The sequence below is a fragment of the Malassezia restricta genome, chromosome IV, assembly GCF_003290485.1.
Source record: "Malassezia restricta chromosome IV, complete sequence".
NCBI classification, from domain to species: Eukaryota; Fungi; Basidiomycota; class Malasseziomycetes; order Malasseziales; family Malasseziaceae; genus Malassezia; species Malassezia restricta.
Window position 1 is genome coordinate 571716 of NC_040196.1, and position 12281 is coordinate 583996.

Below are 12281 nucleotides of genomic sequence, written 5' to 3' on the forward strand. Positions count from 1 at the left end.
GCAGCTTATGACTCCTCATTCTCAGCAGCCAGACTCGCAATTAGCGCTTCCAGCTGTGTCTGGATCGACTGATTCTTGTCTGCATCCGATGCGTTAGGGTCGAGTAGCGAAAGATCCGTCGATGTGTCGGGCACAGCAGTCGACTCGTCGGTTGCAGACGGCACCACAGGCGTTCCATCTTGGACCGAGTCATTCGGACCTTTGTCCTTACTATGCTCGGTTAGTTCAGAGACAGACATATTGGGATCACGCAGCGTCTCGGTGAGGTGGTGCACGGCCTCGCTCGATACATCAATACCATACGAACGAAGCAGCGACTCCATTCTGTTCGAACTGTTGGTATCTTTACTTTGGCCATGTGACGAGGACTTTGGGAGATCCTCCTCACTCTCACCCACATCGGACAAATCGGCCTCAGCATCCGCAATGGCCTTTTCGTCAGCAAGGCGTTGTGCCTCCTCGTCACCTTCTTCTCCCTCAGCACTTGTACCAGCCAGAGCAGCTGTGAGTGTACGTAGCGCATCACCATAGTCATCAAGGTTAATACCATCCAGCTCGGATGTATCGATGCCTTCCAATGCAGACGCGGCATTTGAGTCGGGCATCGCATCCCCAGAGTCCATAGATGTCGCTGTTTTGTCCGGTCCAAGCTGCTGAAAAGCGGCTTGAAGAGTCTGTGATACAGCCGCATCCAAGTCAGATTGCGACGTCGATGGCGTAGGCAGCTGTGGCGCAGTGCTGGTTGACGGCTCTGAGGGCAGAGGTCCAGTCGTGACGGCAGATGATGGCGAGCTCTCCGCCTGCTGCGTTGCCGTTCGTGTGGCTTGTCGAACCAGAGTCTCGATCGAAGCAGATAGCGAGCCAGGTCCTGACGCGGGCAACGATGATGCAGGCGATGTGCTGTATGGTACAGACGTCGGCTTGGTAGTCGCATCACCAGTCTCACTACTGGTCGGGTCAGTGCGTGATGCGCTCAACAGACGCGAAAGCGACTGCAGCACAGGTGACGATGTTGATGTAAGCGAATTCGTGAGTGGCGTGAGCATACTGGGATCAGACACGGCAGCACTGCCATCAGAAGGGCGCTGTGCATGTTTCAAGAGAGCCGAGGCCAGAACACTAGACAGGGACGAGGAGCCTGGACCATCAGACACGGGTGTGGCAGAAGAGCCACGTAGTTGCTTCACAAGCGAGGTAAGTGTCGGCGTAAGGTCCTGAGTGGATGTCGGCAGACCCGAGCTGTTGCCATTGCTGTCGCGAGTGCGCTGCTGATGAGCCAAAAGTAAAGCTGCTGCTGCCGCGCCATTCTGAAAAATACTGCTTGCAGGATTATCCAGAGGAGCCGCACCTGGTTGGCCATACGGCTTGGGCCCAGGACGCAAACTCGAGGGATGCCGCAAATTACGGTGTTTGTTCAGGTGCACAGACGACTGGCGGTATGCAGCTGCGCCTTCAAACTGAGCACGCGCTTTAAACGGACTAGCGGGAGCAGGTCCTTTTGGTCCATTGACCATCATGGGATGGTCCTTTCCGATTTGCGGACGCCTCGTCGGCTTTCGACCAGCGTTACTACCATCCCAGTGCGGATTGATGCGGTAAAGGCTACCGGCCTTGTGCAGTCGGCCACGCTTGAAGGCTTTTTGAAGCGCCTGACTTGCTGAGGGACGGAAGTTCTTCATGAGAGGGTAGGTGTCCTCCATCCAATGGAAGAGCATACGTGGTGGTGTGCCATTTACATCGCCAATGACCTGGAGACCCTCAATAATCATATCCTCGTACGACGGCAGTGTGCTCGTGATACGCGGTGACTCACGTTGTGGCGCGTTTCCTTCGTCAGAGTGGCTATCATGCAGGCCGTATGTCGACGTGAAGGGTGACAGTGGTGAGCTTGTCGCCGCACTGCTCGTCACAGAGGTCGTTGGGTGCGAGAAACTTGTGTAATCCAGTGATGGCGTCGTCGAAAAACCCGCGCGGGACGCCAAATTGCCCAAAACGGACGAAGAGGCCGACGAGGTACTCAGTGCGGTAGAAGCTGGTGGTGTTGCAGATGTCGAAGACTGCTCCAGCAAGCGTGAGAGGGCAGAGTTGGCCGGCATACGGGTGCTAGAGTGTGGAAACGAATTGCTTAGGAGTGACGATAAACCATTGGATACACCCGTCCCAGCACCCTGCTTCGATGGGGCCAGGGGCTGACCCTGCAATCCCAACATCGGTCCCGACGAGTTGGTATTCTGAATCGACTCTAGGATAGCCGCGATTCTTGACGAAATATTGCTGTTGTTCGACGCAGACTCTGGCTCAGTGCCAGACGGTGTGACTAGAGACTCGGTCGTGAGAGATGGTGTCGTCGTGTCCGATACAGACGCTGGGATGGAGGGCGTATAAAGACGACTCGGCAATGGACTTGCTGTTGTCAACAGCGTCGACGGTGGCGACGTTTGCGTCTGCACAGGCTGCGACGCGAGCGGAGAAGAGATATGCGGGGTATGTGTGCTTAATGAAGGCGCTGGGACCATGGAAGCCGAGGACGTCTCGGGCTCATGAGACGGTGGTTCGGATAACGTGCGCAACAGAGGCTGTGTAGTCGGTATGGTGGGGGCCGAGGCCTGTTGTCGCAATGATGTATGCTCCTCCAGGTTCTCAGGGTATATAAGGGCGTATGCATCGGCCAAGTAAGGGGTATCTTGGAGAAGCTGCTCGAGCTGACGAATAATATGGATCAAGTCAGACGATGATAGACATTCAAGAAAGGCATCAGCCAGCTCTGGACGTTGATTCGTACGAGAGCGTTTGGTTTGGTCAGGCGGAGATGGGGCCTGAAGCACATCTTGGTCATGCGAATGTGATCGCTTAAGAGGTGTCGCAGAGGTATGAGAGTCCATGATGACGACAGGGCTAGGAGCGCCGCGCGCAAGGCGCTGCTACTACGAAGCCGTCAGCACTGCTTGCAAGTGTTGTTGTGGTGGAGTAGGATCTTCTCAAGACGCGTCAGGTGTTCCGTGCGCACGCGTTTCAAGAAGAGCGTTTGGGGCTGCTGACCGTCGTGCAGATGATCCGGTGGCGCGTGCAGCTATATAGTTCGGTGGCGAAGGGGCGTAGTACCAGGCGCTATTTTTCGCGCAACTGTACATTTTTGGTCAGCAAAAAAAAAAAATAAAGGCTACGCATGCAGGGTTGGTCATCATACAGGGAAACCGAACCCCGATCCTTTTTTGTTATCGGGACGGAGCATGGGTCACCGTGCGCAGAAAAGTTCTCCATGCAATCAGGGCATTGGATGGACTCCGAGTGGAGGATAGATCGCTGTGTTTGCCTCGCGTGTCGAGCGCCCTCGGATGCTCCATTATGTTTGGCTGGCGTAGAAATTCGATGTCGGGACTGCTTCAACCCACATTTACACTGGACTTTTTGTTGGGTCAGTCTGATCGCTCCTAACCTTCTGAAGCCGTCACCATGGGCAGCGCCGCTGATGAGACAAGACCCGGCGCTGTGTTGAGCTTCTTTGCGGCTGTATGGAAGATTCTGTGGGAGGTCTGGTTGGAGCCATTTTTCCAGTTCCTCCATCTGTACGAGCCCAAGGACCGGACGTATGGTCGCAGCGATGTGCCTTTCAGCAAGATGGAACAGCGCCTGCACGAAAATCCTGACGTGACAGTGACTTTCCACAAGACGATGATGCCGAATGGTAAAGACTTTGTTTGGTACCAGGTGTGGGAGGACAAGCTCGCCATGCGCTCGACAGGTCGTTTAGCGGACATGGTGTTTTGTCACGGTACTGGTGTGCATTCGGGCACGCTCGCCAGCCACTCGCGCCGTTACCTTGACGCTGGCTATCGTCTCATTGTACCGGACTTGCCTTCGCACGGCTATTCGACTGGTCGCCACGTGTACCAACCCACGATGAAGGGATACACGGACGGTGTGTACCAGGTGATTCATGATGTGGCTCGCCGTGACGACGAGGCACTGGGCAAAAAGACTCCCAAGCAAAATCGCCGCAGGACATTCCTACTCGGTTTGTCTTTCGGCGGTTTGGTTGCTTTGCTCTACCCCATTTACTACCCAGGTTCGACGCGCACGGATACAACGCACCCTGACGAGATTCCCATTGACGGTGTGATTGGTGTGGGTCCGATTATTCATTTCAACCCGAAGGATGTGCAGGTGAGCCCCATTATCCGTCTCATCATGGTGGTCATCAAGGCCATGTACGGTCTCCGTCTTGAGTTGTACGTGCCTCACAAAAAGGCTGTGGACAAGGATCCAAAAGTGTACAAGCAGCTTATTGATCAGGACATGCGCAGTCACCGTGGTGCCTTCCGCGTGGGCCACTTGTACTGTGTGCGCAACGGCATTGCCGACGTGCAGGAGATGGCCGATAAGTTTACGGTGCCTGTGTACATTCAGCACGGTCTGCAGGACCGTGTGGTATCGGCACTGTCGTCCTTGCAGTGGCTGCAAAAGACCATGTCGGACGATATCAAGATGACTGTGTACCCTGTATGTCAGCATGTCATTTACCGTAAGGCCAAGTCAGAGGAGGAGGATTTGGCAGGTCGCGTATCTGTTCTGGAAGACAATGTTGCATGGATGAATGCTCGCTGCCCTGGTACAGGACACATTGACCGTGGTGTGTCATTCTCCATGGACTACTCGGACACGCCTAAGGAAAACAATGCGCGTACCAATACATACTCTCTGGCGTCCTCTGGAATGATGACGCCCAGTGAGGCTGCTCTAAGCTCTATGGGTCAAAACGACCTTGTCCAAGACACCATTCAATCGCTGACTGACAAGCTCGGCTCGATTGAGCACGGTGCCCCAGGCAAGGGCGAGTCGCAGAACAGGGCATCACAAGTGACCAATCGCTTCAGCAAGAATGCTCCCAAGCTGCCAGTCACCCCAGTTACGGGTGCGGACAATGAGATCGAGCACCGTGTCTACCGCGAAAACTGGACACTGTCCGAGGAGTTGCGCCCGTACGACATTCTTTTCGACTAGGCGACCCTACATAGAGATTAGTCATCCCAGGTTCATCCACGCGTACGAAACTCGATCACACTTGTCCGACGACGGTATGCTGCGGCTAGGAGCACGATCGTGGCAGCGTAAGACAGCACAGCTTTTATCGTGGCGCTCTTATGCGTCAGAAGCGTCGAATGAGGCGCTGCAGGTAACGACGCTGCCGAACAAGGTCCGTGTAGCGACTGAAGCGACACCTGGCCACTTTAGTGCGGTGGGCGTGTATGTCGACGCTGGCTCGCGATACGAGCGGCCGTGGATTCCGGGTGAGAATGGTGTGAGTCATTTGCTTGATCGAATGGCATTCAAGAGCACACGCACACGCTCAGCGTCAGATATGGAGCAGTTGATCCAGGCGGTGGGTGGCAACGTCATGTGTTCTTCGTCGCGTGATACGATCATGTATCAGTCGTCCGTGTTCAACCAGGACATCGGAAAAGTACTGGATGTTTTCTCCGACACGATTCGGCACCCGATCCTGGATGCCACAGAGCTCGGTATGCAGCGCGAAGCAGCCGCCTGGGAAGTATCAGAAATTTGGAGCAAGCCTGAGATGATTCTTCCTGAAATTGTGCATTCCGTGGCGTACCATGAAAACACGCTTGGGCACTCGCTCTTGTGCCCGATCGAGAGCCTAGACGTGATGACCACAGACAATCTGCGTGCTTTTATGCAAGCATGGTACCGCCCCGAGCGTATTGTAGTGGCGGGTGCTGGCATGCCACATAGTGAGCTTGTGGCACTAGCGACCGAGTTCTTTGGTGACATGCATGTTCCGCCGCAAGATCCGATGCTGGAATTACTCGGTAAAGAGCGTGCGCGATACACCGGCGGCGAGTTGGTGCTACCGGACCCTTCGTCAGAATTTACGCATGTATACGTTGCGTATGAAGGTCTGTCGATTCACGACGACGACATTTACGCACTTGCAACGCTGCAGATGCTGCTGGGCGGTGGCGGCAGCTTTAGTGCCGGTGGTCCCGGCAAGGGCATGTACAGCCGTCTCTATACCAACGTCCTGAACCAGTTTTATGCTGTTGACCACTGTGCAAGCTTCCACCATTGTTACGCCGATTCAGGCCTCTTTGGCATTTCGGCGAGTGTGCACCCCAGTTTCAATGCGACGGTGCCGTACGTGATCGCGCGTGAGTTGGAGCTATGTACATCGGGTGCGTATCACGGCAGCATTACGAATGCTGAGCTTTCGCGTGCCAAGAACCAGCTCAAGAGCAGCTTGATGATGGCTCTCGAAAGCCGACTGGTCGAAGTGGAGGATCTGGGCCGCCAAGTGCTGGTCCACGGCAAAAAGATTCATGTGCGCGACATGTGTGCGGCGATTGACCGCGTGGATCTTGCGACACTACACCGTGTAGCAAAGCGTGTGCTCATGAGCGGCAAGCCCAGTACGGTCGTGGTGCAGGGTGCCGAGCTTGAGGGTGTCGGCGATATCCGCAGCTTGCTCTCATCGCGGGGTATGTAGGCCAAAAAGAATGTGTATGCAGCTATAGTACATTATGTCTCATCCCAGGACAGGAGAGTGGGTGGTGCTAGGGACTTGAGAGATGGCGATGGGGAGCCGTGTGGCATCCTGTGTAGGCCGAGCACACGAGAGCGCGACGGTGCGGTGGGCGTTTCGGGCATGGGGCTGCTGAGGCCCATGCCATCCGAGAGTGTATCACCGGAGAACGACGGCGTAGACCACGGTATCGTGCGCTGAGCACTGCGGGTGTAGGGCGTGGGCGAATCGGGTACGAGCGAACGATGCACGCGTGTGTGCGGCGTGCGGAGCATCATGCTAGGTGACGTCGCGAGCAGGCTCGTGGGCGTCGGAAGCCAGTCGGGGAGCGTCGACGGCGCAAAGTGACGGCTTGGCGTCACCATATCGACGAATGCAGGAGCGGGGGTGGGAGACGATGGTGGTGGCGACGGCGTGCGCAAACGCTGAGGACTAGGTGCGAGCGATAGAGTCGTAGAGTGCAGCTGAGCATGTGCATGCAAGCCTTTGTGTGGCGAATGCGCTATGACGGCTTTGTCATTGTAGCAGTCATCGCACACCCACTCATGTGCCGTGAGCTGGTCGACATGACTTGCGCCGACACACGCGAGATGCAGCCAGCGGGCACACGAGTCGCATGAGACGACTTCCATATGCTCGTCAGTAAAGCCGCAGTGACATGCCATGTTCGGTACGAGGCCACTCGCAAGAAGCGAGCGCATGGTCCATGCAATGCGGCGCCGGGGCTGTGGCTGCTTGGTTCCACGCAAAATGCGGGTACCGTCCAGCCCGATCCACAAGTCATGGAAAGCGGAAGAGGCACGAGATGGGTATGGCTGGCTCCGAACGCGCTCACGAAGACTCTTGGCCATCATGGGGTGCAGTGCGTCCTGCGGTGGAGACGACGATGCCGGCTCGTCGTCGTCATCGCCCGCGAGCCATTGAGCAATGAGGGCGTGGCGGTGGATGTTGGGAGTATACACGGGAATGGCAGGCTCGCGGTGGGCATCCTGCGGAAGCAGCACACGGCCTACGCCTTCAATCCACACAGGCCTCACGGAGCGTGACCGCAACTGGCCAGCAGGGTGTGTCGAGAACGAGCGGAGAACGTCTTGGCGAGGAAGAGAGGGAGGCGGCATGGGCGGTGGCGGCGCCTCCGGCCCTTTTGAAAGAGTACGTCCGCTCCGCATGATGGCCGAGGCATGATGTGAGGCCGAGGCGCGTAAGGCGTACTGCGTACGACCACACACGCTCGCACTCACGCCACGGCGCGTCCGGCGCTTCGCACGTCGCCGCGGCGCCGGTTTTGTGTTGATAGGCGGAGAGGGCGACAGCAGCAGAGATGAAGACGACGACGGCATCACCTGCGGTGCCGTCGTCCCATCTTCTGCCACGGGCATGTCCATAGAGCCAAGAGTCGAGCGACGCCGGTCCCAGAGGAAAAATTGGGCTCCGTATGCAGCCAATCACATGATGTGAGGCATGCCCTCAGGCACGTACGCTCCACACGTCCTCCTTGCATGAGGCGGCGGAAAAAGAAGCTGGGTATCTATGGACGCACCACACGGTCGCGGCCGCCGCTGTCTGCACGCGGAGGCAGGGTGTTGAGGCAATCGAGGGTAGTCTGCAAGTGCCTGTGGTTAGCAGATAGTACATACCGTATACGCGCCTCGTCCCGCGCTGCACGTTCCTTGGCACCTGCTCGCTCGCGCTTCACGCGCTCGTCTGCTTCCTTGCATCTCCGCTCGAGCTCGCGGATGCGCACGGACAACATCGCAGGCGTTGTGTGCGTTGGCGTTGGCGGCGGTGCATCCCGTAGTCGCGCGACCTGGTGTTCCAAGTCGCGGTTCGTCCGATGCAGCTCGGTGAGCTCGTCCTCTTTTTCCAAGACGCGACGGCGCCACTGAGCCTGCTTCTCAGCAGCTGCACGGATCGAGCGCTCAATGCGGTCGAGCTGCGACCATCTCGCCTCTTGGTTTCGGCGCACATCGGCCAGTTGATGCAGATGCTCACGCTCCATGGCACTTGATCGCTGCGCAAACTGAGCTTGAACATGCGCTAGGCGCTTGAGTCGCTGCGTCAGTCTGTCGTGGAATGCACGGAAGTCGGTGTGCAACAGGCGCGCATCGCTGACGGCTGCGTCCTCTTGCAGCGCATGGACGAGCCCATCATACACAGCCGTGAGTAGCGCATTGCGTTCTGACAACTGCGTTCGCAGAGCATGGTCCGAGTTTCGCGAGCTAGGACGCGGCGAGGCTGGGCGCCGCGCACGCTCCATCTCTTCCTGCTTTCGCGCCTCGTCCAGGGCACGCTGCGCTGCCTCCAAACGGTCCTGCGTCCGGAGCCGCATACGCGTCTCGGACTGAAGTGTGTCCGCCATGCCCCGCGCCTCAGCACGCAGTCGCGTGACTTCCTCTTGCAGTTCCTGCCGAACATTGAGTCTGTCATTCATATCATCCGTCAAACGCTCCATCTCGCGTGTATGCCGGGCCGCTGCCTCTTCCATCCTGGTCCGTGCATTCGCTTCGTTAGTACGGAGCGTTTCTTGCAGCCGCTCTGTCAATTGCTCGTGCTGCTGCTGCTCATGCCGCAGCTGCGCCAATTGCGCCTCGAGTGATTCGATAAGGGCATCTTTGGTCGCGAGCGCACGTCGTGTCTGCGCCTCATTCGTGTCGTAGCGCTGCGACCATGTCGTATCCGCTTGCTCACGTGCATCCTCTTCCGCCTTGAGATCGTTGACAAGTTCGACGAGCTTGGCATTTAGACGCTCGTTCAGACCCGAAAGATGCTGCGTCTCACCCGCCTGCTGCTCCAAAGCGGCACGCAGCTCCTCAATCTGAGCGCCATAGTCTGCCACTTGGTCCCGCCATGAGGATTCTCGGGTCTCCTGGCGCATGTGCGCCTCGTCCAAATCCCGTCGCAGCTGCGCTACTTGTGTGTGCATGCGCTGTGCATCGGCCACGGCTGAGGCCTCCGATGCACGGCACACATCAAGTTCACGTTGCAGGTCAGCTGCTGCAGATTCAGCTGCATCGACATGGCCTTCCAAGCGGTCCATTTCGCCTTCTTTCTCAGCAACAATGAGGCGCTCGGCGGCCAAGGCATCCTGAAGGGCGCATACCATTTCATGCTGTTCTTCCAGCTGCTGCTGCATCATGGTGTCAGCGCCGGCGGAGCGCGCCTCATCCAGTTCAGCGTGCAGGTCGTCAATCATGGTATCACGTTGTGCCATGGCCTGCTCCAAGTCAGGTATTTTGTTCGCACGCAGGGCGTCAAGCTCATTCATGAGCGCCTGGCACTCTTGTCGCGCCGCGTGTAGTGAGGCTTCGAGGTGTGCCACATCGGCATGAGATTGTGTGCGTTGCTCAGCCTCATGGAGCCGAGCTACAAGTGCATCATAGTCGGCCAATTTGGCTTCCCACGATTTGACTTGCCGATTCACCGTCTTGAGTGCTTGATCCTGGCCCTTTACAAGCTCATTCATTTTTTGCAATCGACGAACGTATCCTAACTTCTCTTGGCGTAATGAAATGACCTCGGCGCCCACGTCCTCAGGCGACATATTCCGGCGATGGAAATCAACTTCAATCTTGAGGTCATCGCGCTCAGCCGTGAGTTGTTCAATTTTTTGCAGCGTGGACTTGATCGAGAAGCCGGCGGCCGTGCGTCGCTGGATCTCTTGCATACCCCAGTGTCCGGATGTACCCGCCGCAGATTGACTCGCTTCAACATCCTCGTCCTCGTCCAGCATATCCAATGCGCCGTGGCTCTGCGCAAGCTGACTCGCATGCAAAGATTCGGATAAGCTGGATGATTCATCTTGTAGCATGGATGCTGCGTGTGGCGTCGCGTCGTTATGAGTCACTGCCTCTCGATGCGGCGTCGCGTCGCGTTGGGTCGTGGAGCGGGGTGTGGCTTCTGCGCTGGGTTTGGGCATCGCTAGAGACGCCTGACGTCGCGGCGTCTGAACGATAGAAGGGAAATGGGAGTGACTCGAGTCAGACACTGGGCCGTCACCCAATGGCACATCGATGGAAGACGATAAATCGAGACTGTGTATAGCGCCCGCTTCAGGTGCCGGATAGGTCGTCGTACTCTGGTCAACAGATGCATCAGATGCTTCCTCTTTTTGCTGTCCTCGATCGAATAAGTCTTGGAGCGCAGCAAGTCGTTGTGACATAATCACCGAGTCAGACGGCGTGCGCCGACGTGCTGCTACGCTGCCTTACAACAACAACAACAAGCACAACAATAACACTCGAGCACGCGCGGCCTCAGGACGGCGAGGCACGTCACGTGATGAGGCGGCAGGCCGCGCGGCCACCGCTTATCGACTGTGCCATGGCAACTCGCGGCCAAGGGGGGTCTTCTACGGAAATTCGCGCCGACATGGGCGAATGGATGCGCCGACAGCCTCCGCATGAGAAAATATCGACAAGATCGTTTTCTAGGCTAAGGATAGAGACAGAAAGAGGGCGTTACTCGTCTTCGCTGCTAGCGAGAATCTGTGGAGTGTTAGTACCATGTGGCTGAATGGCGCCGCTTGATTGACACGTACCTTGTCGCGAATGTCCTTCCATTGCCTCTGCATATGATAACGCAGTCGCGCACCGAGTTAGTACTGAGCCCAGGCATCCTAATAAATACGTACGCCCTTGTTGTTCATATCCCACCACTTTTCGGTGAGCGTATCAAAGGCAATGCCGAAGCCGAAAGCACCGGCAAAGATGGTTCCAACACTGTGTTCATGTTAGTCCATGTCCCATATAGGCGCGGTGGCACATACAAGATCGAGTTGCGCCTCACGAAGAGGTTGTAGAATCCAGTTGCCAGCGACATGGTGACCAAGGTTGGAAAAGCGCCCGTAGCGCAGCAAATCGCATCCACGGGTCTCGCCGGATCCAATCGGAGTGTCACGTGATCTATCTTGACTATCTCGAGAGGGCCCCGCCTGTGCCCTTGAACCACTGGCGTCAGTCGCAGCGAACGTACCTTGGGAAACTTTCGCCTGGCGCGCGCCTCCTGTGCATCTGACGATGGGGCATCCGAGCTCGAAGGGCGGACAGAGGGTATGTTGGTGCTGGCCTGGTATGGCGCTGGCATATCGCGCGCCTGCGCCGCATACTCTGGCTTAATGGGGGCCGGAATGTGAGCAGCTAGCTTGTTGGTCATAGCATAACGTACCATTTTTGGAGGGATTGGACCATTGAATACTAAGCACGGCAGCCGGCGCAAATCCGAGCGAGCGAAGTGTGTCGGTCGTATGTGTCCGTGGAAAGTTGCGACGTGGGGGGGACTGGAAGAGCACATACGTGCCGTGATCGTGTTCCTCCCATAAGACATGGTCAACGGCATCGTATACATCGAGGATCGTAGCATTGTGAGGGAATGTTCGCTCAATCTGCGTCCGATCGGAGAATCGTACGCGAATGCGAATGAAATCATACTGCTTTTTGGACTTTCCATGCTCCCTGTCGTACTTTTCACGCATGGCACTAGTCATCAGGGGTGCATGCGGTCCATGCCGCCCGGCAATCGCACCTGAAAAGGCCGCACGCAGCTCCGCGGCAGTAGGTTCGAAGTCGTCAGACTCAGGCGGGGGCGTGGCTGTATGGTTAGGCACGAGACTACATACCGTATTCGCGACGATCCGGTGGGCGGTATACAGCGATCGGCGTAGTCGTTCCGGCGTCGAGGTGTGGGTGCATGGTACAAAGAATGCATGACGTAAGCGATCTCCAGCCCCTGTGTTCTTCGCGCACGA

General features: G+C 56.9%; 7 protein-coding genes across 7 annotated transcripts; 2 read left to right on the forward strand and 5 right to left on the reverse strand.

Moving 5' to 3' along the window:
• Positions 1-5: 5 nt before the first annotated feature.
• On the reverse strand, positions 6-2882 carry MRET_2704 (uncharacterized protein; the record flags this gene model as incomplete). Its single annotated transcript, XM_027629331.1, has 1 exon — positions 6-2882. One exon carries the CDS (start codon positions 2880-2882, stop codon positions 6-8), a length of 2877 nt encoding a protein of 958 aa, XP_027485139.1.
• A 571-nt stretch (positions 2883-3453) lies between these two features.
• On the forward strand, positions 3454-5001 carry MRET_2705 (uncharacterized protein; the record flags this gene model as incomplete). The annotated part of the gene is made up of 1 exon (XM_027629332.1): positions 3454-5001. The coding sequence occupies one exon, from the start codon at positions 3454-3456 to the stop codon at positions 4999-5001; it is 1548 nt and encodes a 515-aa protein (XP_027485140.1).
• A 76-nt stretch (positions 5002-5077) lies between these two features.
• On the forward strand, positions 5078-6502 carry MRET_2706 (mitochondrial-processing peptidase subunit alpha; the record flags this gene model as incomplete). Its single annotated transcript, XM_027629333.1, has 1 exon — positions 5078-6502. The coding sequence occupies one exon, from the start codon at positions 5078-5080 to the stop codon at positions 6500-6502; it is 1425 nt and encodes a 474-aa protein (XP_027485141.1).
• Positions 6503-6534: 32 nt separating this feature from the next.
• Positions 6535-7917, reverse strand: MRET_2707 (PHD finger domain protein; the record flags this gene model as incomplete). Its single annotated transcript, XM_027629334.1, has 1 exon — positions 6535-7917. The coding sequence occupies one exon, from the start codon at positions 7915-7917 to the stop codon at positions 6535-6537; it is 1383 nt and encodes a 460-aa protein (XP_027485142.1).
• Positions 7918-8066: 149 nt separating this feature from the next.
• MRET_2708 (uncharacterized protein) lies at positions 8067-10697 on the reverse strand (the record flags this gene model as incomplete). The annotated part of the gene is made up of 2 exons (XM_027629335.1): positions 8067-8151; positions 8176-10697. 2 exons carry the CDS (start codon positions 10695-10697, stop codon positions 8067-8069), a joined length of 2607 nt encoding a protein of 868 aa, XP_027485133.1.
• Positions 10698-10995: 298 nt separating this feature from the next.
• MRET_2709 (ubiquinol-cytochrome c reductase subunit 9) lies at positions 10996-11356 on the reverse strand (the record flags this gene model as incomplete). Its single annotated transcript, XM_027629336.1, has 4 exons — positions 10996-11022; positions 11076-11102; positions 11169-11256; positions 11304-11356. The coding sequence occupies 4 exons, from the start codon at positions 11354-11356 to the stop codon at positions 10996-10998; spliced, it is 195 nt and encodes a 64-aa protein (XP_027485134.1).
• A 92-nt stretch (positions 11357-11448) lies between these two features.
• On the reverse strand, positions 11449-12225 carry MRET_2710 (tether containing UBX domain for GLUT4; the record flags this gene model as incomplete). Its single annotated transcript, XM_027629337.1, has 4 exons — positions 11449-11484; positions 11510-11673; positions 11702-12124; positions 12153-12225. The coding sequence occupies 4 exons, from the start codon at positions 12223-12225 to the stop codon at positions 11449-11451; spliced, it is 696 nt and encodes a 231-aa protein (XP_027485087.1).
• Between the last annotated feature and the right edge of the window lie 56 nt (positions 12226-12281).